Source organism: Physeter macrocephalus, chromosome 7, assembly GCF_002837175.3.
Source record: "Physeter macrocephalus isolate SW-GA chromosome 7, ASM283717v5, whole genome shotgun sequence".
NCBI lineage: Eukaryota > Metazoa > Chordata > Mammalia > Artiodactyla > Physeteridae > Physeter > Physeter macrocephalus.
In genome coordinates, this window is record NC_041220.1 from 149,658,872 (window position 1) to 149,686,244 (window position 27,373).

At 40.2% G+C, this 27,373-nt stretch overlaps 1 protein-coding gene across 4 annotated transcripts in view; it reads right to left on the reverse strand.

Annotated features, from left to right (window-relative positions):
- Positions 1–9,554: 9,554 nt before the first annotated feature.
- Positions 9,555–27,373, reverse strand: part of NLGN4X (neuroligin 4 X-linked) — a 271,406-nt gene continuing 253,587 nt past the window's right edge. For 3 of the 4 annotated variants that reach the window (XM_007130335.1, XM_007130334.1, XM_055085770.1), the window contains 3 exons: positions 23,846–24,031; positions 19,542–20,331; positions 9,555–10,404 (listed from right to left, as the gene is read on the reverse strand). In XM_007130335.1, the coding sequence (XP_007130397.1) occupies positions 9,555–10,404; positions 19,542–20,331; positions 23,846–24,031 (1,826 nt within the window). Of the gene's footprint in view, positions 10,405–19,541; positions 20,332–23,821; positions 24,032–27,373 lie in introns of all 4 variants that reach the window. The other variant, XM_024115487.1, reaches the window with a different exon arrangement.

Here is a 27,373-nt window from a genome sequence, read left to right on the forward strand (position 1 = left end):
CAGAATGAAATCTTGTTATTTGATGGGTAGCATTTAGGTCTATAATAAAAATGGGGCTCAAGGTTGTCAAAGGTGACCATAGGTCCTGTTAAATTCTTTTTCTGTTAGAAACATTACAGCTCATAGAAACATGAGTTGCAGATGTAGGGTGGGAAAAACACTGCATAAAAATAGAGGAGAGATATTAAAGGTGGCATTATACTTCCTAAATGACAACATTAAACAAAAGTAGGGTTTTTGTGTGTTTGTTTGACTTTTACAGAACCTGGGGTCTGGTCTCACTTGGGGTCTGCACGCTCTTCCAAAGATGTGAGGGCCACACGAGGAGTTTCGCAACAGAACCGTGGGATTGGAGACTGCAGCCACATCAGATAATGAAGGTTTCTGACACTGTGTAAGTCTGGGGAAATGGGTTCCTCCTGCAATCCCATGTGGATGGGTCAGTGCATTGGGACTCATGAGGTTATAACAGACACTTCACAAAGCACGTGCTGAGGCCACATGGGCAGGTGGCAGGCCCACAAACGTCTTGGGCTGTGAACAGGTTTCTCCCTGCTTTCACATCTTTCTAAAGCTGGTTTTATAAGGCATTTGGCCAACATGCTGCAGCCGGCACACCTTCCTCTCCTATGTTATAAATTATTTACAATGTTTCCCCATGTAACTCTATCTCCTTAGATTTTCTAACCTTCCTATGCCGAGTTTCACGTTCTATATTTACCCATTGAGGTGAGAGGCAGGCACCGCTGGCGTTTTAAAATGTTATTTCAGCAAAAATGGGATTCCAAATGTTTAACGACCCCAAATGAATCTCCAAATCGTAACTAAAACAGTAGGTGAAATTGATAAACTGTGTTTTAAAATTTTAAGTCAACTGACATTCTACAAAATTCGATAAGCACACTGAAGGTGATCAGAGTGTGTATACCAGTGTGGATGATGGGTGGGGTGGGTGTGTGACCGTAGGTGTACCTTAAAAGCATTTTAAAATTCAAGGCTATCAGTTTTCTCGAGGCATAGAAAGATGATAGTGATTTTTTTTCTTCATTTAGATTTTTCAGAATCCCTACAGGGGACATTTTTTTCTGTACTGATGAGGAATAGAGCAAAACTATTTTCAAACTGCTTCAAATCTGGTTTCCAACCCTGGATATTTTATTTCCTTACTGCGACCTTGAGGAACTCTTTGAACTTTCTGGGTTTCACTGCTCCCTTCGGTAACATGAAAGCATCTACTCTAGGAGGGTGGTATAAAGATGAAGTGACTTAGTACATCTAACTTACCTAGAACAGCATGTTTGGATTATCATTTGAAAGTTTTAAAATTCAAAACAAGTATGGGTAGATCTTGAAGATATTGTGGATTGGGTCCCAGACCACCGCAATAAGGCAAATATCACAATAAAGCGAGTTACAAGAGTTTTTCTGGGTTTCCCAGTGCGTATAAAAGTGATGTTTACACTATACTGTAGTCTATTAAGTGTGCAATAGCATTATGTCTAAAAAAAATATATACAGGCCTTAATTTTAAAATATTGCTAAAAAATGCTCACCATCCTCTGAGCCTTCAGCAAGTCATAGCAGTAGCACCAAAGATCACTGATCACAGACACCATCACAAATATAATAATGAAGAAGTCTGAAATATTTCGAGAATTATCAAAATGTGACACAGACCCCAAGTGAGCAAATGCAGTTGGAAACACGACACTGATAGAGTTATAAACTGTCTATAGACTTATAGACAGTGATAGGCAGGGTCGCCGCAAGCCCTCAATTTGTGCAATAAAATGAGGTCTGCCTGTAATTGCTCTTTAAACCGTTGACCCAATAATTTAAAACATCTCTAAGCACTTGCTGTAAGAGTTTCTCTGTAAGTAGTGAATATCCTCCGGAAGTGTTACCTATTTTGGCTGTCATTATAATTTGGAAAAAGTAATTTCAACATTGCCTATGTAACAGCGAAAATAATACCTAAACAATCCCTAAGATAAACGCTGACAAGACCTAAAATTCAATAATACGGAATGCCTTGAGATATTTGTTTTCAAGCTGTGGTCATAAACAAATGGTACAGATTTGACAGATGTTACCACTGAAGCGTCATAATGTTTCTAATATTTGGAATGAGGCACCATCTAAATTCCCAGTTTTATGGGACATTTTTTAGGGCTGTATTTTGGGGCTCCAGAAGTTCATCTCCCCATTTCCCTCCTACATCAGTGGAAACACCCAAGTGCACAGTTCTCTACTGGTCCCTGGGACGAAGCGCTTAGAATAATTTCCCTTTCTGGGCTTCTCCCAGCTGAACCCCGTGGACATTCTTCTGTTTCCAGCAGCTCTCAGTGCCATCCTATTAGAAGCTAATGACCTTAGGAACTAGTCTGAAGACCTCCCTTTCAGCCAAATGTGGAAGAGCCCTCAATCTCCCCCATTTTCCCTAAAGCTCTTGCCTTGAGAAAGCAGTTATTTGTAGGTTTTGCAAGTATTTGGGCCGATAGTCACTTTATAGAAAGGTAGACATGTAAAAGACCGTTCTCCATATATCCATTTCTTTTTTAAAAATTTATTTATTTATTTAGTTTTGGCTGCGTTGGGTCTTCGTTGCTGCACGCGGGCTTTCTCTAGTTGCGGCGAGGCGGGGCTGCTCTTCGTTGCAGAGCACAGGCTCTAGGCGCGCGGGCTTCAGTGGTTGTGGCTCGTGGGCTCCAGAGCACAAGCTCAGTAGTTGTGGCGCATGGGCTTGGTTGCTCCGCGGCATGTGAGATCTTCCCGGACCAGGGCTCGAACCCGCGCTCCCTGCATTGGCAGGTGGATTCTTAACCGCTGCGCTACCAGGGGAGCCCCTATATATCCATTGCTTTAAATAAGATAATATGAACCTGCAGAGAAAGTACCATTTTCCTCCCTTAGCAGAATCTAGATTTTTTTTTTTTTTTTTCTAATCAGGCAGCCCAGAAAAGGGGAGGTGATGAGTACATTTGGAGGAAGTTGTGGGAAAGAAAAAACAGCTCTGCCATCTGACTGCTAGTAACTAGCCTGATAATGGCTAACTGGGGTGGGCCCCACTGCGTAAAAATAATTTGAGGTAACAGGAGATGAAAGTCGTCCGCAAGCATGTGGGGATAAGATGGACACAAGGACAGTGTGCAACCACGAAAAATGACCCAGATGACTCACCATCCTTGTGTGTAAGTTACTCAACTCCACCAAGATGGGCTTGGTCATCTCTGATGGTGGTGCTTTATCACTTCTGGAACATGCAACTCTAAAACTATTCCATCTATCTATCTATCTATCTATCTATCTATCTATCTATCTATCTATCCACGTATCCCATCTTTCTTCCTCTCTCTTCCTTCCTTCCTTCCCTTCCATCCCTCCCTCCTTCTTTCTTTCCATATATCTATCCATCTGTCTACGTATCATCTATCTCAACTATCATCTGTTTAAATCTACCTACCTACCTACTTACATCTATCATCTCTACCAACTATGTGTCTATGTATCCATCCATCCATATCTGTCTCTATATTAATAAATCATTATCCATCTAGCATTCATGTTTATCTAGCTACAATCTATGTATCTGTATCCATCCATTCATCCAACTCTTCATCCTTTATATCTGTCCATCAATCATCTATTCAATCTACCTATCTACCTATCCCATCTTTCTTCCTCTCTTCCTTCCCTTCCATCCCTCCCTCCTTTTCTTTCCATATATCTATCCATCTGTGTACCTATCATCTATCTCAGCTATCATGTTTATATCTACCTACCTACTTACATCTATCATCTCTACCAACAATCTATGTGTCTATGTATCCATCCATCCATATCTGTCTCTATATTAATAAATCATTATACATCTAGCATTCATGTATCTGTTTATCTATCTACAATCTACGTATCTGTATCCATCCATTCATCCAACTGTTCATCCTTTATATCTGTCCATCAATCATCTATTCAATCTATATCTATCTATCTATCTATCTATCTATCTATCTATCTATCTATCTATCTATCTATCTATCTGTCTATCTATCTGTTTTTTGGGTTTATCATTCCTACTCTGTCCCCACCTCCCCTGACAGGATGACAGTAATTAATTTCTCAAACAGACTGCTCTGTCTGCTTACTCAGCTGCTTTCACTGAACCCAGCACCACCCCACCTCATTCTCACCATCCCCACAACTGCTTTTGGAGGGAACACTCTCGAATATTGCTCCCCAAAATAGTTGGGGATAATTGGGAACCAGCAACACTGGCATCATTTTGCAGGCTTGCTGGAGATGCAGAGACTCCCGCCCATGCAGTCCCTGCTGGATCAGAATCTGCCCTGTAGCCTGGTGTCAGCACATCCTTGGAACAACGTTTGAGAAGCACTGATAAAAATCGCAAACATGCTCACACCACTTTTGTGCCATCTTTTACCGTCTGCTGCTTGAATTCAGGACAAGGTGCACACAGCATGCCTTGTGATTTGAGGCATGTTATCAGCTGGATGCTGTTCCCCCCTTCCTCACACCTTAATAATAGAAGGCGACACCTTCTATTTTCCAGCCAGGACAAAAAAAAGCCATGGTTCCCCAAACTTCCCGAGTCTTCTCACTTTGAGGGTGTGGAGTTCTGCCCTCCCGAAGCACCCACCATCATTGGTTTGTCTGCGTGGATGCCCACATACTTGGAGGGATGTGGTTTGGGGTAGCTTCCTACGGAGCACTGCCCGCCCCTTGCAGACGAGGTTAAGGGGCTGTGTCTAGACTCCCACTGGCACCCTGGGTACTGTCTCCAGCACCTACTGCTGCTACCTGGCTGTACTTCCCTGCTCTCCACTTGGAGTCCTAGGATGGAGAGAGCTTCTTCTTTCATTTTTAACAGAAGCCCCAGCACAGAGCTGGGGTGATGAAGAAGCTTGGTACACATTTTCAGAAATAATACATAGATGAATGAATGAATGCATACATTTTTACCATTCGTTGAGTTATTCAGAACGGCCATTCAGAATGCATCAAATGGTGAAAAAAGGAATGACTCCCCTCTTTCAAAAATTTGCTAGAGATCTAATTTTAAATCCACGAAAATGGCATTTCCATTAAATAGATATGACATATGTTTATGTATTCATGAAATATTATTTCCATATTTATATTAAATATTTACATATATGTAAACACATATTTTGTATGAGATAATATAACTCGTATGCACTAGAATTATAATACATATATATAACATGATATATGATATATATACTTATCTGCAATATATGTGTAATATAAAATGTACGTTTTAAATATATAAAATATATATTACATATTATATCACATATATGGTATGATATATTATGTATTATATTATTTTGTATACCAATGTATATAAATGTTTCATATAGTATAGCTAATAATATATTATATATGTATCTATATAATTATTAAAATATAATTATACTTTATAAATATATTTGAATATTCATTATAATTCAATTATAAATACACAAATTTATTTTGTATGTAATATATAAATATGTATGTATATATGTGTATATATGTGTGTATATATATATATATATATATATATCCTGTGTATGTCACATTCAGCAAACGACCTGAGTCCAACATGTAAAAAAAAATTCAGAGTTCGAATATAGCAGTCGCAGTCTTTGCTGTTTTCCTTTATCTGATATATCTGATAGCTAATATTATCATGACATCCATGAACTTGAGTTAGAAATTTTTGCTGCCTCCTGCACTGGTGAAGAGTTTGGGCTCTGAACACACGATCTTCCTATGAATCTGAGTTCTGCTGCTGCCTTGTAGCCTAATGTTTCTCATTCTCAACATCTTCAGTTTGAAAAGAGAAGTAATACAGGTGCCTGCCCCTTAGGGCTATCGTGACTGTTAAGATAAGGAATGACCAGGTGCATGTGAGGACTGGACAAGTTAGGTCTCATCAGTATGGTAGTAATTTTCTGCCTCTCCAGTTGTATTCAAATAAATTTCTTGCTGTCAGAGATTTACTCAAATAAGGCTCTCTATTAGAAAGACTTAAGGCATGACAACAAACACAATCAAAACCCAGCAACATAAGAAGAAGCAGTGGCTGAAGTTAATAAACCCAAGTGTTCCATTTCAGGAAACATCCTCTTGTTATGAGTTTCACCACCCAGAGTGCCTTTCTCCAATGTCAGGCCAGAAGAAAATCCCTAGCGGGGACACAAAACTTGCTCATGAGGACAAACCACAAGAAACTTATCTATTACCAATTGAGTGTGCCGTCTATCACCTACGTCAGACGTATCGCTTAGTTTTTAAAGTGAAAAAGACATCTAAAGAAGAAAAAATAAATAAATGTTAGGCCACCTACCAAAAAAGAATGGACGCGTAATTATTTGCACAAAGCATTAGAAAATACTGTGATATTTTATTATTAAAAATGCTGCTGAAAAGTTTATACATATGTGTCCAGCCATATATATCTTCTATCATTACTTAAGGCAAAATCAAAAACAAAATCTCAAAATAATAATCCAAGAAACCATTAAACCCTGCGTGCCAGTGAAGGTCAAGAATAAAAGCCTAGGAAAGTTTTTTTCTAACTTATGGGGTTTTTTTTCTTATTTTTTTCTCTTTTTTATAGATAGCAAGTATATTTTATTCTCATAGAACTCTATGAAGATTCTATAACTTCTTTCCATGTAGAAATATCATTTAAGGTGTATTAAATTGCTTTTGACCATAATCCTTTGTAAAAGCTAAAGTTATTCACTTAACAAGAACTCTTTTTTTTTTTTTTCCTTATCCAAATGTCACAAGCCTGATACATTACTGTGCATATTGCTAGCAGAAGACAATTGGAAATACTAAACAAATACTGGAATTCACATTACAAACATACCGGACCCACATTGGTGCCAAGCATCACGTCCTTTGTAGTTTCCTGGAGAGCCTATTTGTCGTAGCTTAGCTGGGGTAATACACAGCTTGCAGAAATGGCCTGACAATAGCTTTAAAAAATGATGAACAAAAATCGTACCCATGATACCTCTAGCTGCAGGAGTGATGCTTCTCTCTAGGCAAAGTTGGGATTATATCTCACATATGTATACACAGAGAATCACTCTTAAATTTAAACCAAGATGAACAACAGAATTTATTGGATGATCTGTATGCATTTTTAAAAGAGCTCTCTTTTTCTAGGGGGGCCGTTTTCAAACACTTTGATAGACATTGCTACAGTTTTAGTTTAGGGGTTCAATAATCAAAGATTATACAAAGAGACAAGGAATTTGGACTATCTTTGTGGAGAATGTCCACCTTGGCAAAGACATTTAATGTTGGGTTTCCATGAGAACCATGCCCAGAGACATTATCTTCAAATATCTTTGGCTACTATTTCCCGGTGTTGCAATAATTTTTGAAAGACAAAACATAAAGTCACCATGGTCACTATTTTTTTTTCCTCCACTTTAGGACACTTGTAAAAGATTCCTTAAGGAAAATTTAAAGGATGATGAGAAAATGACAAAGTGCCAGAGGGACAAACTTCTCATCCCTGTCTCACCAATTTAAAATGACTGAATATTTCTGTGTGTTATCTTGACAGTGAAGCCATCCTAACTTCCCGGAAAACCCATGCAAAGCACTTTTAATGTTCTATCCTTTTGTTTGTTTTCTCTCTGTAATACTCATGGATCAGTGACTGATACACAAATCCACAAACGGTAATAGTTTCAGACAAGCATATGTTTTATCCCATAAATGATATAAAAAATAAAAATCCCTGCTTACTGATAAATAAGGGACTTACTGCTTAAACAGAAAGGAAAGACACATGCCCTCTTTCAATCTGATTAGCTAAGCTGAGCAGGTATTTCATTAGCCAAACCCTTCTGCAGCTGCTGGGGAATACAGAGCTGTATTGATTGACTCAGCAGAGCTTGGCCCTACCAAAGACAAGCTTTCTTTTCCTTTTTGGCAGGACCCTGGGATGGGAAGCAACTCTTCCTCAACAGATTCAAAGAACCAGAACTACAGAACGAGACTTGTATTCTGTTTTTCCCCCGTGGTCACTCTGCATGTGCGTGCGTGTTTCTAATTCAACAAGCTTTAAATAGGCTCCACGTTGGGGATCCATCCTGGGGTTGCAACTTCATGAAGCCTTAACACACAAAAATAAAAGTTTTACTAAAAATAACGGTCTCCTAAGAATGCTGTCGCATGCACTTTCCAGCCCAAAAAGGGGAGAGAGAGCCTAGTCGAACAGACGGTCTAGGTCCGCTGTGTGACAATCACATCCTCCTACAAATGAAACACGTTAGAAAACCCCATGTCTGTTGGCCACAAGGAATTAAGAAGAAAATCCTCCTTTGTCCTGAGGAGACAGAGGTGATATGACTAATGTATATATCGATTTATATACATACAGACCACAATGGAAAGCACAATCTTGCTAAAAGCTCTTTCAAATGGAAAACACCAATAAAAGCTTTTTTTTTGTTTGTTTTTTTTGTTTTTTGTTTTTCTCTGTGTGTGTTTGTTTAAATGCACAGCTATATACATTTTTTTTTTTTTTTTTACAAAGTTTCTTAAATAGAGTTCAGGCTGGCAAAACATCTCTTTGCACAGAACTCTAAGTATGTAACTGCATAGTCAGTTCTTTTATTTTAATAATAAAATTCTACTTTTCCTTCTCTCTGGATTACACCTCCGTATGCTGGGTAAAAGCCCATAGATTCTTTCTTCACTTAAGTAGAGCCATCTGTCATATGGCACAAAAAGAACTTTTATTTATTTATTTCAATTGTAATTAAAAAAAAAAAATGTGTCCGAAAACACCAATAAAAGCTTTTTTTTTCTGTTTGTTTTTTTTGTTTTTTGTTTTTTGTTTTTCTCTGTGTGTGTTTGTTTAAACGCACAGCTATATACATTTTTTTTTTTTTTTACAAAGTTTCTTAAATAGAGTTCAGGCTGGCAAAACATCTCTTTGCACAGAACTCTAAGTATGTAACTGCATAGTCAGTTCTTTTATTTTAATAATAAAATTCTACTTTTCCTTCTCTCTGGATTACACCTCCGTATGCTGGGTAAAAGCCCATAGATTCTTTCTTCACTTAAGTAGAGCCATCTGTCATATGGCACAAAAAGAACTTTTATTTATTTATTTCAATTGTAATTAAAAAAAAAAAATGTGTCCTCAGCCGAGTTCCAGAAGTGTCAGCTTCTATGGTCACATTGGAAACATCCAGGTCCTTGAAACTTCGATGTCCTAGTTGCACTAAAGTTTGCTGGATGGTGGAGATCTTAAAGCAGTATTGTAACAGCAATGTATACGTTTCACATTTCGTAGGGTCAGAAGTTGATCTCGTTGTACTGGGAAATGCCAATGGAAAGGGTCTGCAAGGACACAGTGGCTGCCCTTTTGCTTTTTTTTTTTTTTTTTTTTTTGTCTTAGGCCAAACACTCCTTGTTTGGAGATGTTGCTTCTTTCTTTCTCTCTTCAATGTGGCTGAGGGGAGGCGCAGAGGGAGGGGAAGGAGACGGCAAAGCTATACTCTAGTGGTTGAATGCCCGTGGGGTAAATTTGTACTGTTTTGTCCTCCACTGAAGGTATTGAACGTGTGCAAAGGCTGCATCCCCGTCAGTGTGTTGGGAATCATAGTGATGGTATTTGGTGTCATAAGTGGGATGTCATCAGGGGACCTGCGCAGCGTGAGGGTGTAGTCTGGAGGGCAGGTGAGCCTCAGCGTGTCGTGAGCCTGCAGGGACTCACACTCGTGATCATGCTCCAGCTGTTTCATCTGCAGGGACATGATCTCTTCATTCTGGATGTGAGCGATGTCATTTGTGGTATTTCTCTGGGGACTGGGGCGCCTGTGTGTCTCATGGCGCCTCTTGTCCTTCTTATAGTACAGCGCCGCGAACGCCAAGATGTTAAGGAAGAGTAAGGATGCCCCCACGGCAATGGTGACGCTCAACTCAGTGGAATAATCCCGTTTGGTTTCGATGAGGACGGTGGTGTCCTCGGGCCCCGTTTTATGAGGGTCCTTGGAGTGTTTGGGGTTGTTGGCGGGAGTGATCGCTGGGCGTTTGGTCGTGGGCCATATCTTGGCAGGAGATCGTCGAGTTCCATAGGGAAAGGAGGTCATGTCCGGAGGAGGAACCTTTGTGGTTGTGGACACGTACTGGAATATCTCATTCAAGTTGTGCAAGTGAGGCACGAGTTCCAACCAGAAAGCCACTTTTGTGGCTCGGTAATGGTCCCTCACTCTGGGTTTCAAGCCAATATGCAGATAGAGCTGGTCTTTGGGGTTATACTTGGACCAGGCCACTTCCTCAAAGCGATTGGGTTTTGTGTGAATGAACTTGGTGTCCTGAGGAACTGGCTGATTAGGATCACTGGGGACAGAAGGGAGAAAAAAAGAGAAAGGTCACACTCTTCCACATTTCCCAAGTAAATTTTAATCAAATACAATGAAATTACAATCAGATAATCTCATGTGTTTATTGATATGCACAAAGTACTCAAGTAGCAACAAATACATGGTGTTTTAATCCCGACGCGCTACCATTTTGCCTTTTCTTTAAAATCCCCTTACCTTTATTTTAAAAATAATTTCTGATGGCAATATGATAGCATTTGCATAACATTTCTACATTTTTTTTTAATGCATCCAATTATCTTCCATGATAAAGAAGGAAACCAAAAATGTGTCTTGGAAAATTTTCAGCATTTCAAGTTTAACTACTTTTGAGTCAGAAATCTCAACCAGGGTGATTTGCCCCCAAGAGCGCATCTGGTAACGTCTGGAGATGTTTTTTGGTTGTTATAAGTGAAGGGTGGTGCCATGAATGGGTAGATGCCAGGGTGACTGTTAAATATGCTCCAGGGCACAGGACAGCCCCTCCACAGCAGAGAAGTACCTGGTCCCAGGTGTCAATAGTATTGAGGCTGAGAAATCCTGATTTAGAGGCTATGGTCCAAAATTGGTGCCATTCTCTTTCTTCCTCAAGAATTGCTTCTAGGTAAATGAATAGATATTGTGGTTACAACTAAAATGTATGTTAAAAATCAAATAAAAACTGGCTTTTGTAATTACAAGATGTTAATAAATAGAATTATCCATCAATTGTTCGTTCTCTCTCAGAAAGAGCAATGTATGTACTTGGAAACCTTCTGAGTCACGTAAAGGTCAAACAACATTCCGTTGATTTAAGAAGTTTGCTAAGACGGTGCTTTTCGATATGCAGAGTTAAGGATTTTAGGAAAAGTACCACACGATGTAAGAAACTGAGAGTTTTTATAGATTTCGAGTGTGCATGGCAACTATGAACCTAAGAAGTCACCTAGGATTTACATAAGTGGACACAGGCACAAGGAGAATCATCAAAATTGAAAGATTCTCCACAAAACACGGTACTTGAAACATCTTTGCAACCAACTCTTAAGATAACAAACAACCTCCCCCCGCCCCACAAAGAAATAATATTCTCATTTCTTCCATTTTTCTTAGGCTTGGTAAAGTGAGCTGTAAAACAGGTTTCATCTTAATGTGTAACTGGCTTGGAAAATTTGAGATCGTGCATGATATAACGCCACCTAGTTGACACTGAACATTCAGACATGATGTGCAGACCCAGTTTGCTCAGATCTATTGCTCCAGGTTCCCTAACTTCTATTTTCCAGGTAACACTTTTATGAAGCTGCCTTCAGCCACCGCCTATTTGCTCATGTATCAGAAGGCTGGGGAACCAGAAGGTCCCACTGGAAGACCTAAAGTCTACAGACATTCCCAAGTAGTGTGCAGGATGCAAACGATGCACTTGACCAACAGATGCATCTGCCAAAGGAAGGACTTTAGCCTTCAGTCTGAGGCTGTCAAAATCATTTCCATACATTAAGTTCTGCATCTCTCCCTCTTTACAAGCTGTGAAATCTTGAGCAAATCCTTAAGCCTCTCTTAGCCTCATCTTCCTCATCTATAAAGTGGATAAGAATACCGGGATGGAAAGGAAGTGAGAAAGGTTAAATAATAACTACAATATTCCTGGCATGTAATAAGAGCTCAATAAATAGTATCCCTCTCTGCCATGCATAAATTAGAATACCTACAAATTGCTAGCGAGAGAGGACTATAAATAACATACTGTATATAGCCACAGAATATACCTAATACTATACATTCTACATAGTATATGCTACATAAAAGTATACTGTATACCAATATATATGGTACACTAATATACTAGATACAGTGTATGCTGCATAACAATATACTGTATATATGGTACACTGTTAATTTTATATAGTATATACTGTTTAAAAGTATACTGTGTACATCACAGCATACATGGTACAGTATATACTGTATATAGTATATGCTGTATCAAAGTATACTATACACTGTGTATAGTATATACCACATAACAATATACTGTATACCACAGTATATATGGTACACTGTATACTGCATATAGTATGCATTGTATAAAAGTATACTATGTATATCATAGCATATATGGTACACTATGTACTGTATATAGTATATGCTATATCAGAGTATACTGTATACCACAGTGCATACATATTATACACTGTGTATAGTATATACTGTATAAAAGTATACTGTATACAACAGTACATACCGCATACTATATACACACACAGACATATATATATATATAGATGCATAGGTATATATATGATCGCAGATATGATTATATATGTGGTATGCAGGACAAAGAAATTTTACCACATAACTGAGTACACACTAACTGCTGTGCTCTTATTAGTGAGATGATAAAATATAAAAAATTATAGGTCTTGATACTATGAGCTTTCTTATTTATGTGTTCATTTATAAACATTTATATACTTTAAAATAATCTGCTTTGAATTCATTTTTATATTCTTATATGTTTTCGAAAAATGTTGAATTTAATATAGCACCTCATGTTTTTTTATTTGAGTCTTCTGAAATACATTGTTGGAAAATTCCTATTTAATTGGAATCTGTCATGGAGAAATTTGTCATCGATTTTTATTGTTCTAAAAGCAACGAAAGGGAGTGAGGATTCCTACTACATTTGCATTGATCTGATTTCACGGCATTGCGTCTTTTAGTTGTACTGACCTTTTACTGAAGAGAGGGCATCTAGGAAAGAGAGTGTCTTTTCATGTAGGATATTAGTCGATTTTTTTAATGGAATTCGGTGTACATATTTGAAAGGTAAGGAAACACATTTATTTTGTTCTCAGAGAATAGAGGATTTTGAAAATCCGGTAAGTATGCTTTAGCCCGATACAATCTATCAAAGTTCTTGGAGATGCACAGTCAGAAGCCTTAAACCAAGATAAACCCACGGCGCTTACGAAGGCTCATCATTTTCTCTTGTCAAACACCCCAAAGACAGTAAGATCTCTATGTGGGATACCACTGCCTTGTTGTATATAGACTTTGCTTCAGCACATGGCGTGTTTTAATTCCCATGAGTAAAATTAAAGATGATAATGATTAAGGAGAGAATGAAACAGACACACCTCCTTTCTCTAGTAAAAATCTCAATACCTATCCATACTCCTCGTCACCTAAACATACATTTTCACCTGTCGTATTTCATTTGCGATATCATCTTAGAAGTGGAGGGTTAAATGCGTCTCCAAGGTCTTGTGGTTCATTTTACTTGCGAGAGATGGGTAACATGATCCCTTTAAAAATCCCAGTGAACCCTCAGATATGCTCCTTTGGATGGTATAAGGTTTTCCTTACCCCTAAAACAATGTCGTGGTTGACTATTTGTCCCTAGACCTCTAAGAAGAAAACTACCCCCTGCACCAAGAAGTATGTGTTCAGTCCGTCCTATACAACCGGTAGAGATGTTCCTTCACTGAGCTTAAAATACTTTGGGGCAATAAAGGTCACTTTTAAAACCAGGCTTTGACTGCAACTCTATCTAACCCATCTTTCCTGTCTGTTTCCTGATTTTTGCAAAGATTGAGCAAAAGTTGAAATATAAATCAATCACAGGATATGAGCAAAATCGAAAGTAGAGATGGCATCTGAAAATCAATGAAAAATACGTCATCCCACCCACTCGACCTATACAAATGTATTTCGACATATTGGAACATATGTTGCTCTTCTTCCATAATATACATTGGCTTATCGGCCAACAGCCTTCCCATCTCTGAATTCCAAGAGCCTCGGAGGCCTTCCATACAGAATGGTGAAGGTACTGTTCACAGCAATATCTTCTGTAGAGACCCTCATTCTACCCATTTTATCCACCTCTCCCCACACAGAACCCAAATTGCACTGGTCCTTGATCAATGAGCACCTGATTTCTACTGAGTGGCCAGGACCAACGCCTTCCCACCTATTCCCCAAGAGGTTGGATGTGACAAAGAGTTTAAATCTGTGTAACCATTCGTAAACCTTGGGATTAGTTTTAATTTTTACCAGACAAAACTCCTCACTTATCAAAACTCTCCAAGCAGCCTTATTTCTAGCCTAATCTTAATGTCCTGGCTTCACTGTCCTTTGGATTATTCTCACCTGGATTATTGAAACAGTCTCCTAGTGACGAAAGCATCGTCCTCTGCTCCCCTTCCTTCCCTCCCTCCCTCCTTCCCTCCCCTCCCCCCTTCCTTCTTTCTTTGTTTCCTTCTTTCCTTCCCTCCCTCTCTCCTTCCTTCCATCCTTCTTTCCTTCCTTCTTCCCTCCGTCCCTCCCTCCTTCCTTCTTTCCTTCCTTCCTTTCTTCCTCCCTTCCTTCCTTCTTTCCTTCCTTCCTTCCTTCCATGCCTACCACACACACCATCCCCACATTATGTTTTCTGCCTCCCTTCCTTCCTTCTTTCCTTCCTTCCTTCCTTCCATGCCTACCACACACACCATCCCCACATTATGTTTTCTGTGTTTAACAACAACAACAACAAATTGGCATACCAGATACATCTACACTTAAGCTACATGTAAGGTCAGAACTGTTAGCTCTGGTCATATAAAAAGAAGCCCCAGTGTTCACCTCATCTCAGCAAACGTATGAATAGTCAGGATCATCGGGGTGCTTTTTACGAGGGGCAGCAGATGTGAAGTTCCACCCAGCGACCACGGCAAAGCATGTTCTGACACAACGTAATCCTTTCTTCTCAGCCATGTGTTGTGATTAGACATCCGATAGGGTATTCTTATAAGCAAACTCCTGTTTCTGTAGTGCTTACAGGGAGCAGTGGATGGTACTCAAGTGTATTCCATCATATTCTGTGGGCCACTGCCTGAGTATGTGTTCTGGAGAACAGAATTAAGCATCTCACCTCACACTGTGACATCAGGGATGGTTTATCCTATGCTCTTCCCTTGCGGGCACCAGATAAGGTATGAGACCCTTAATGACATGAGAGATGGTTTAATCCCATGCTGTTCCATTACTGGCACCATACTGCCTCATTCTCCTCAGCTGGACCACTTTAGCAGCCCCCTAGGGACAAAGAAATCCTCCACCACACAGGGCTGATCATGCCACTACCCTATTGAAAATCAATCAATGAATAACTAGCAACCACCTCATAAGCCATATCATCCATTGGCAAACACCTAAATCACTAGACTTTGCTCAATCCCCCATTTTTTGTTAAACCATAAGCTACTGAAATGTGATCCTCCTGACTTACGTTTGAAATGGCACATTGCATTGCAGGTTAGAGGAGGTTCTGAGTAACTTCCTTAAAAGATGATTTGAGGGCTTCCCTGTTGGCGCAGTGGTTAAGAATCCATTACCTGCCAATGCCGGAGACACAGGTTCGAGCCCTGGTCCGGGAAGATCCCACATGCCGCGGAGCAACTAAACCCGTGCGCCACAACTACTGAGCCTGCGCTCTAGAGCCCACGAGACACAACTACTGAGCCCACGTGCCACAACTACCGAAGCCCATGCGCCTAGAGCCCGTGCTCTGCAACAAGAGAAGCCACCGCGATGAGAAGCCCGCGTGCAGCAACGAAGACCTAACGCAGCCAAAAATAAATAAAATTAATTAAAAAAAAAAGATGATTTGAGTCATTCCAACGACCTTTCAAATGTGTTGTGAAAACTCATTGCATTAATATCCCCAAGTACGATTTCAGCTATGCTCCACATGGACCACAGAGATAAAAATAGCTCCTGCTTGGATAAAATCCAGATATTTCAGACTGACATCCGAGGCCATCCATTAGCGATATCCTGTTAACACAGTGAGATCTCTACCTGGACTCGGGTCAGATGACGGCTATTCCTCCAAGCGAAGTCCTTATTCCTTCCCCATCCGCTACTTTAGCATCTTTATGAAATCCAAAAGTATCCTAAACGCACACCACTAGTGGCCACATGAGTATACTGGGTCAGGGATTAAGCCCAAAAGCTATTTTACATCTCCACCACTGTGCTCCCCAAATGAAGGGCATGAACCACAGGCACTAAGCAAACTGATTTTAGGAATATAGAGTTATGAAATTAAAAAGCACTCAACATCTTAAAAAACATTTTAAAGAACACTCAACATTTTCAATCCTCACTTAGTCGTTGACAGGTCCTGGTGACCTATAGGTTTGGTGTTAGCATTTCTCTACCATCTCATGACATTAATTTCCTTTAATTTTTCTTTGTTGTTTTTTTTTAAACAACAAGAGAAAATCCATCTCAGAGCCTTTGGCAGGCAAGAACAGCTAATGAGAATTTAATGGCTTTATTTGGATTTCGTAGTTTTCTTTAATGGTTCAGTTAAATTGATGATGAATGATCCTAGCTTTCCATTTAAGAAAATCATATAAAGTTTATTCCCAAAACACGCGAGAGAAAAAAAAAGTAGGTGGCTTTAACAAAAGTAAGTCATGATTTGTGTTTAGATGTTATGGAATTAACGATAGGTTTGGATGGTGATGTAGTCAATAGGCATGGCCATGGTGTGGGAAATGCTCCTGTGAGTTTTTTTGCTTCAAAAGAAGGCAACACTTTGCAAGGAAAGGCATTACCTATCTGAGTTCTATGACACAATTGGGCATTGGTCCTGCCTTTAAAAGGGGTTATGCATTGAATTGTTTCCCCCTCAAATTAAGATACACTGAAGTCCTAACACCCAGGACCTCACAGTGTGATCTTATTGGAAATAGGGTCATTGCAGATGTACTCAGTCAACTTAAGATAAGGTTATAATGGGAATTCCCTGGTGGTCCAGTGGTTAGGACTCTGTGCTTCCACTGCAGGGGGCACTGGTTCGATCCCTGGTTGGGGAACTAAGATCCCGCAAGCCATGTGGCCCGGCCAAAAAATAAAAATTAAAAAAAAAAAAGATGAGGTCATACTGGAGCAGGATGGACTCCTAAACCAATATGATTGGTGCCCTTATAAGAAGATGGTCAAAATAAAAAAGAACAAAATAATGCCATTTGCAGCAACATGGATGCAACTAGAGATTATCATACTAGGTAAAATAAGTCAGAAAGAGAAAGACAAACACCGTATTATATCACTTATATGTGGAATCTAAAGTAGGACACAAATGAACTTACCTATGAAACAGAAACAGAGTCACAGAGAGAACAGACTTGTAGTTGCCAAGGGGGAGGGGGTGGGGGAGGGACGGACTGGGTGTTTGGGATTAGCAGATGAAAACTATTATACATAGGATGGATAAACAATAAGGACCTACTGTACAGCACAGGGAACTATACTCAATATCCTGTGATAAACCATTATGGAAAAGAATATGAAAAAGAATGTATATATGTCTATAACTGAATCACTTTGCTGTAGAGCAGAAATTAACACAAGATTGTAAATAAACTATACTTCAATAAAGATAAAAAAGAAGAAGATGGCCGTATAAAGAGAGACGTGCTGGAAGACTGCCACGGTATGACAGACACAGAGCTTGGAGAGATGCAGCTACAAGTCAGGCAACACCAAACATTGCCAGCAAAGCACCAGAAGCTAAGAAGCAGCATGGAAACATTCCCCTATGGGTCTTAGAGAGAACTCAGCCCTGCAGACACCTTCATTGTGGACTTCTAGCCTCCAGAACTGTGAAATACACTTCTGTTGTTTTAAGCTACATCATTTTTGGTACTTTGTTGCAGCAGCCGTAGGAATCTAATAAACAGGGGTTACTTAAAAATACTTGCTGAGTTGACCTCAATCACCTCCTCGTCGAAAAAAGAACCTTTTGGGGACAGACAAGCATCTCTCCCCGGCACGGTTGTACCGTCTCCGTTTCCCACTGTCTTTCTTAGGTCACACTTGTAAAATGGGACAGTCCAAAGCAGGTATCTGTACAACATATTTTCCACTCAAGAAACGTGCCACACTTTTCCTAAGACTGCAAAACCATGAAACCACTTCCCACCAGAGTATTTGGAATCATTGTAAAGAATGATACCTGCTAACCCCCTACGCACCCCTGGCATCCCCACATCCTCTCATTAGAGCTAAATGAGGCTCAGGCACTGCAGGGCTGCTGCAGTATGGGGCCTAATTCCACCCCCCAGAGACCCACAGGAAGATTCTCCATCCTCCAGAGCCGGGAGGATCGTCACTGTAAATTTGGTACAAGAAGCTCAAGGTTAATGAGAGAAGCACAGGCAGGTAGAAAGAATGATACCTCATTAATTTCCACAATTAGGTTATTCAACAAGAGAAAATGAAAAGATGCTCTGATATTTGTAGCTCTTTAAGACGCTGGGGAGTCTTTTCTTTCTTTGTTTGCAGAGAATCTGCTCAGTGGAATATGGGTGGACCCTGTTGTATATGTAACTCTTGTATACTTCCTACTTTATGTGGCCAATGAGCTTTCTATATGTGTCTATAGATAGATATACAAATATACACATGTGTATGAAATTTATATTAATGAAATAAACACATGTAAATATTTATATATAAACAAAATAAATATATTTTGTATCTATATGTATATATAGAAAATAAATCTCACAACAATGGGGAAATCCTATGCATGTATATAGATACATATGCGTATATATATCTTACACACACACACACACACACACACACACACACGGGATTTCTCTACAGTTATGAGATTAGGAGTTATTACATGTGCATATACATATATAATATATATTATATACACATACAGTATTTCTATATATTTATTATGAGATTTATTTCATTCCTTGGCTATGCATTCCATGTGGCACATGTCTTTTGAGAACCCTATTATTTACCAAACAAGACAAGGTCCTATCTAGATTTGAAACTCCAGGATCAGTTTTCAATAGAATAGCCAAATATATCTAAATCTGACCCCAGTAGCAAGGGCAGAATTTTCAATATGCATCTAGCACCTTAGCAAAAATCTGACTTGATAGAAAACAATTCAGGGGCAAAGAAAAAATGAGGTCTCCCTAGATGTTGGGGGGAAAACTGACTGCTTTTGTTATTGTGTGTGCACGCCTGCACACCGCAGTCTAGCCAGTCATGGAAACCACACTCACACGGAGGAACCAGACAAACAATAACTTGATGGGGAGAAGAACATACCCGGTTTTGGCGAAGTTTGTCCAGTACGTCATGACCACCGCGCTGAGCATGACATCATTCTTGGAGAAGTTGCAGCTGAAGAGCTCAGTAGGGCCGATCATGGGGATCCCGAAGACATAGGGGACTTCATCGCCATGGGCTGAGTCCGCCCAGCTGGGCTTCATCTCGCTTTGGCAGTGGTGGTAGAAGGCGTAGAAGTAGGTGGGTGAGCCATACTGTGCGTGCAGGTCCGCGGTGGCCACGGCGGGGGCCACCCACTGGTGGTCCGTGAACAGCGCCACCAAGGTTTTGCGCCGTGTTTCAGGGTTCTCCTTATCTGCCCAGTCCGTGTACATGAACTTGATGGTTTCCCGCAAGGTGTCTTTCCCCTCTGGGTAGCCATAAAGGTTGTCCACGAAGTTGGACACCGAGAAGTCAAAATCGTTGGGCGTCACACCATCCTCGTTGTCCACGATGCCGTCCACGAACTTCAGCCCCTCCCCCTGGTTGACACCAAGCATGATGTCATAGTTAAGGAACTCCCCCTGCTCCATCAGGATCTGAGGGTCGTCGGGGATGACATCCCCGTCGATGACGGGCCCGAAGGAGATGTGGTACGTGGCCGGGGTGATGGTCTGCTGGATGAGCTCTTTGTAGTTCTTATTCCGAAGGCATTCCACCATATCCGTGGTATCCAGCATGTTGCAGCCGACTTTATCTGCCAATATCCGAGTGTACTTGGCAGGCTGGTAGTTCACGGCCCAGCTGGACAGGGCGGTCCCGCTCTGGATGATGGCCTTCTGGAACAGACCTGCAGGTGCAAAATTGTGGACATGCAAATGAAGACCCGAAAGACAGAAAAGCAGCTTTTACTCAGCAAAGAAGGCTCTGATTGTCTCTCGGGCATGTGAATTTCTGGATACTGTAGCATTCAGCGCAGTCGGCATCTCTTTCTCTCATTTCTGTCTCGTTCTTCCCCCTCCCCCTCCTGCTGGACAGTGGTCTTATAGGATGCTCTCAGACACACACACACACACACACACACACACAGAGTTTAGAAAACGAAACTGCATTTACACTTTAGCTGCAGTGCTAAAAACATACAACCTCTTTCTCCTTCCCCAATTTTGTGTAATATTAGTGTCTCCATCCCCAGAATTCATAAATAAAGAGTCTCAGAGTCATCACAAAGCCCAGCCTCTAAAAATATGCTTTGTGGCCATAAGAGGTCAAAGGCTGTTTTCTCTTACTGGCAAAACCAGGTACCACTTTATTAGAGGGGGGAAGATCCACTGAAATCAGTTTCAGAGTATAAATTCTGGAACGCATTTTTATTTCCATGCTCCATGTACTGAAGGTGCTAGAAACATGCAATTAAAATAAATTCATTAAATTAGCTATTCCTAAAGAAATCTTCACTTGAATGCCCCACGAAAACGTATCTTTTTCCCAAAAACAATCATTAATTTCAAAGTTGCATCCACTCAAAGCCCAGACTTTTGTACAATTTATTCTACCACATTTTAAACATGTCTGTTTGGTGAGAAACTTGAAAAATCTTGGGCTGTTTTATGAGTAAAATTCTGTGTAGCTTAAAATTTCCTATCCGATCAGTCTAGTATGTGGATGTCCAGAAGTAAATAAAAGTCTATTTTTAACTACTCCGGTACGAGATGGAAGGCTATAAGATCATGGTGTTCTATTCCTTATCTCTTCCTGCCGTTTCCTTGAACTCCAGCATGATCTAGCTCTGATGCCTCGTAAGTCACTGCGAGAATAAAAGTATTCAGTGGGGAGTCCAGAAGTCCATGCCCTGTCGATGTTTAAGGTCATACAAGCAGTCAAGGATGAAGGGAACATGACTGCAAAGAGGAAAATGTGATTCTGAAGACTAGAGGATTGCCTACAGATGACACACAAGACTGAGCTGTTTAAAATGATCTGGCTTTGCCCAACACATCATCAAGCTCGTTTGGGGCCAATTTCCCAATGTTTACCATTCTGTTGGAAATGCGCAAACAAGTACCGACTTGTGTGTCTGGTTCTCAAGGTGAATGTTTTAAAGCACCTTAAGGAAATGATGTCCATATTTGATCTATTAAAAGACATTCATAAATGAAGACAACCAGAATTAGAAAAATGTTGCTAGAAGTTACACATTTTCTCTCTCTGTCATAACTGTTGGCCGTGATTGAGGTGGCTGTGTATGTGTGTGTGTGTGTGTGTGTGTGTGTGTGTGTGTGTGTGTGTGTGTGTGTGTGTGTGTGTGTGTGTATGTTTTGGTAGGGAAGTAATACAACCTGTGATAAAACTTGAAAAATTAAAGAAAAAGTCACCTATAATTCATACTATAAAATAGGAGCTACTTTAATATTTTTAGTATCATTCCTTCTTGGTGCTTTCCCTCCCACTGGTCCGTTGTCCGTTGTGTATAACTGTGTCCAATATCTGCATAGTATACTGATGTCATAACTAAGGAACTCCCCCTGCTCCAGCAGGATCTGAGAGTTGCTTGGAATGGCATCCCTGTCCATGACAGGGTCCAAAGGGAATGTGGTACCCGGCCAAGGTGATGGTTTGCTGAATGAGCTCTTCATATCATGTCTCCCAGGTTAATGCATATCTTAAGCACAATTCTTAAAACAAATTGTTTTTCCTTTGAGTAAATGCACGTGTCATTTACAACGTTCTTGTCTTTCTGGTCTTGTAGCTTTTCCTTTCATTCTTTGCTATGAGAATGCTGTGGTAGAGAACTCCATGAAAACACCTTTTTCCCATGTGTATGTTGATTTCATTAAGTTGTACCACGACAAGTGAAATTCCTAAGGCCAACAGTCTGGGTATGTTCATTAATTCTTGATTCTATGGCTGGGTTGATTTTAGAGAGCTACTTTGCAGAAATGATGCAAAGCATTACCATATTCATTTCTGATCTATTGATTTAAGGAATTAACACTCTTCCCCCATTAGTTTTGGCTGACACGTGTTTGATTACTACTAGAGTTGATGCTGACTATTTTGTAAATGGAGAACCATGATTATATCCATTGAGAAATGGGAAAATACAGGTATTTTCTAAAATGCTATAGGAATCGTTATCACTAATGATCTAATTTACTCACTTTTTCCTTTTTTAATAAAGGGTTAATACAAACATAAGCTTTTCATTCTACCTCTCCTCAGCCATTACAAAATAAAGAATCAAGAAATTCAGACTTCACAAGACTTAAAAATCATCGTCAATCGTATCTTGCTAATGAAGCAATCAAGGCACAGAAAGAGTCAGCAACTTGTCCACGACAGTGTAGGAAGAGAGGAAAAAAATGGGATGCTGTCAAATGGCACGATGATACTTCCCTTTTTTAACATGCTTAGGGTACTTTAAAGAAAGATAATATACGACTCTTTAAAGAAAAATAATTCCTTTAAAGTTGCAGGTGCTTTTCACAAAAATGGTTCAAATAGATGTGGTAAATCCTTAAACCAACCAAAGACACAGACTTGCCAAAGTGTCCCAGGGCTGCATTTTCTTGTTTTGTTTTTATTTTTGTTCCATTTTTGAAGGGAGAGCCAGGAAGTTATTAAGGTGCCTCCAGGCCCACTGCACCCAATTTCTGTTGATTTTTCTTTTAAAAATCTCTCATCTGACATTGCTGGGAACATCCATCACCAGTGGACCAGAGGGAATCAACTTGAATTAGTCTGCATCAAAGACGTGACTTTATAACCATATGGCTGGCTACAAGCTTTGTTTATCATGAAATCTAAAAATCTGTAGGTGAAAGATGAAAATTGAAGTTAATAAAATTTAAAGTTGTCCTAATAAGCTCAGACAGGCAAAAGCAGGGTGTAGGCATTTCTAAAGAAGTCATTTTCCTCCAATTATCATAAGCAACGCTCTTTGCCATAAGTCTAAGTGAGAAAAATATATCGTTAAGATAGTTAATAATACTGCATTGCATACTTAAAAGTGGCTAAGAGAGGAGATCTTAAAATTCTCATCAGAAGGAAAAAAATTTGTAACTAAATGGTGACAGATGTTAACTGGACTTCCTGTGGTGATTGTTTTGCACTGTATACCAATAGTGAATCGTTATGTTGTACACCTGAAACTCATCTAATGGTGTAGGTCAATCATACCTCAATTTAAAAAATCAGAAAGCAAGCTAAGAGAAGAGGATGTGGATGCGTGTCATTTGGGGGATTTTCTGTGGAGGTTTCAATAGAGACTACGGCCACCCTGCATGCACCTTGGATAAGAACTCAATATGGGTTCATTTCTGGGTCCCAGAGCTCCCTGCCCACTGTGGGGATGCTTTTATTACCTTCTGAATAGTGCGACAAGGTCAAGAGGCTGACACAAGAAGCACCCGCGCCGGAGCCGAAGATGGTCACTCTCTTGGGATCCCCGCCGAAGGCCCCGACGTTCTCCTCAATCCAACGTAAGGCCTGGATCTGATCCAGGAGCCCATAGTTGCCTTTGGCCGCCTGGTCGCCGGTACTTAAAAACCCTGCGAAAGAACACAGGATATTTGGGGTTGTCACCTACAAAATATACGTCAACATCGCTGCTATTTGGAACGACATTCCATGGTTTACTTTGTTCATTCTTCACTTTTCCTTCCTATAAATAAGAAGCAACAGGGTAGCACCTTTTCCATGACAGAAAGGAGTATATTATGTAAATAAGAGTTACAATTGTTTTTGTTTCTTTTGAGACTATAATAAAGTGTCTCATCTGGGGGTTTGTATGGGGTTAACATATAAGGCGAAATGAATCTAAAATATTTACAATACATGACAATATCAGAAACCTATACACTTTACTAGATTTAAGTTATCACTCCTGTGCATATGTTGGTTTTCCTTGGGAAAACAAAAAAGACTTCTAAAAGAAGTTTTGCAGGGCAAAACAGTGTGTGTGTGTTGGCATCTGTGTATAAGATTGTGTGCACTGTATATAAAACCAGTATAGGTTTGCTTTTCCCCATTGAATTCCTCATTAATATTTTCATTTAACTCCTTTTAATGCTTAAATTTCAAAGTAAATTATAGCCATCATGTCATGCCACACTTAAATAGTTTAGGATGCATCTCTATTTTTCTACATAAGGAAGATTTCACAGTTACATGCAGAAACTTATAATTCTTTAATCTCAGCCAAAAGCCAGTGCATATTCAAATCTCCCCAACTGTCCCCAAAATAGCATGGGCTGGTACATTTTATTTTAAAAAATAGGAGGATTCTGTAAATTAAGCAATTAGATTTCACTCAAGGCATCAAATTCTAAATTCTTTCTTTTTTTAAAGCGGCAAATAAGGCAATACAGGCATTTAATTGTGGCAAAGTGATCAGTTTTCGAGATCTATCTCATTCCCTGTTCCTCTAACACTGCAAAAAGATCTTGACCTGGAAACTCTGCTTTCCTCTGATGTTTGAAGTCATTTTTGTGGAAGAGACACTCTCCCACTCAGATTCAAAACTATGAATATTTTATAAAGCATCCTCCAAGCTTAAACACTTGCACAAACTTTAATCCAACTTTATGTCCAAATCTGTCTTGAATAAGCCTTCTGGGGAAAAAAGAAGTCATAAAAAGTTTTTTTTTTTTTTTTTTTTCCACTTCCCATTCTTATTTGCCGCTACACCAAATCCCCAATTACGATATTTTTCCTTTCTGCACCATTTCTTTATTCCAAGGGTCATGACGTTCACCCATTTCAACGAATGCTTATTCAATAACCATGGAAAGCAGCCGCAGTGCTTATATGAAGACAGACTGATCCAAGCCCTGAAATAACAGAAATAGGAACCAATGCCTTCAAACACATCCCTAAGCAAAGCTGACAGCAATCCAAGAGGCTCTCGGAGTACCAGCTTCTCAAAACCTAAAACAAAATCACAAAGGATGAGATCTTACACCTACTGAGGAGAATGAGTCTTCCCTTCCAGAGCTTGTCCGAGTACCTGTGGGAAATGGGGGATGGGAGCCAGGAGGGGATTAGAAATGGTCTGGTTCAAAAGAAAGCAGCCAGAAGGGTTACTGTCGCTGTTAATTCTAAAATCACAATCATTGGGACTCACGATCGCCTAGCCCCACAGGTAGATGCAAGATGACAACTGCCAGGTTGTACATTTAGGGCACATGGCACAAACCCACTCCCCTCTTAGGTTCCTGGGGATGGATGTGAGATGAGCTATGATGAGAGGGGGTGTTCGGATGTTTCCAGGCCCTCCTTGTTTAATCAGCAATTACTAATTAGTGTTTCATGCCCGTGAATGTTCTGGGGCCTCCACATTCATGCCTCTTACGTTTTACATGCTTTCTCATAAAATGGATCATGCCCTGCTTGGGAGAAAAGCCTCTTTCACGCAGCTTTCTGGACGGAACGGGCTTATAAGGGCAGCCTGGGTGCCCTGTGAGAACCGTAAGACAAGCCTCTCTTCCCGCACTCGGGAAAGAGGTGGTTCATTTCTAAAGGCTCCAGGAATTTTCTGGAAGAACTGTTCTGTTTCTAACTCATCCCTCCTCTACCCACCTCTCCCTTACCCTCCGCTCTCACGGAATGACCTAGTCGCTTACTGTTTATGGGGAGGATTTGCAGCAGATGGTAAATCGTGAGGCTTTATGAAATCAGAGCCCCTCCGTCCCCAGCAAAACATGACCTGTAAAACCTCTCCAACGGCGGGCTCATTAATCTTCCATACCCTGGCAAATCTGACTTCTCCTAAGAGCAGCCCATGGAAAGCCCTGATCTTGGCAATTCTGCTCGCCTTCCGAAAGTCCTGAGGGAAACAGCTCTCCACGTGCCTCTGAACTTGAGCAAAGGAACGTGGGTTTTTTGGAAGCTGGTGTTTCCATAGCGTCTGCCGTGGAATCTTCCTTTATTGCAACATCCAGGAATTGCTTTTTTTTTTTTTTTTTTTGGTTCTTTTTTAAAATTGAAATGATAAGCAGGTCAGAGTCCCTCGTGCAGGGACAGAATGAATGCAAGTCATTTTATGTTCCCTGTGACGGCATATTCCTTTCCGATTCTGATTGTCAAAACCCGGTGTTCGATATAACCCAGACATAGGATGTGTGGCGGGTTTCCTAGCGTGGGACTGTATGAACAACAACATGATAGCAGCGCATCAACCGGGAAACAAACACACACGATGCCAAACATCGAAGCATCCGCAGAAGTCAGTTTCCCAGATGAGCACATAACTTTCCTTGACTGGCTAACGCCAGTGATTTTAAACAAGCAGCTCCTTTCGTGGACAAACATTCTTGGACCCCAAATCCTCTCAGCATTTCAGCTGATGAAACATTGGCTTTTGAGATTTACTGTCTCTGAACTGAAGCTTGTAAAGCAGTAAGCCGTCACCACTCCCCACATACAACTGGACGATGGAAGAGACGCACAAAAGAGACCATTTGAATTCACACAGATTAATGACTAGATTGATGCTGAGTTTCATAGAAAGTAGCGGAAGGAACAAAATACACACACACACACACACACACACACACACACACACAAATACACGGGATATGCTGAGTGGCTGTGCGGTTATGTTAAAACTTGGTTCATGGAAAAGATGCTTAAAAAACCAAAATCTCATTTCCCACCTGCATGTTGAATGAAATGAGTATAATGTACGTTGTATTTGGTCTAATATTGCTCTAGAATAGAAAGTTTCAGGGTTTTAGGATAGCTAATCATGATCTAGGTGTTTCTCGTTCATTTGAATTGCAGGGGTTTAGGAGAATGATTCTGGGCCACATGGTTTTCCGTCCACTTCAGGTCAACAGTAAGAAACCCAGAGGCGTCAGATGTGGCTGGATTTTGGTTCGTTTTAACATGAC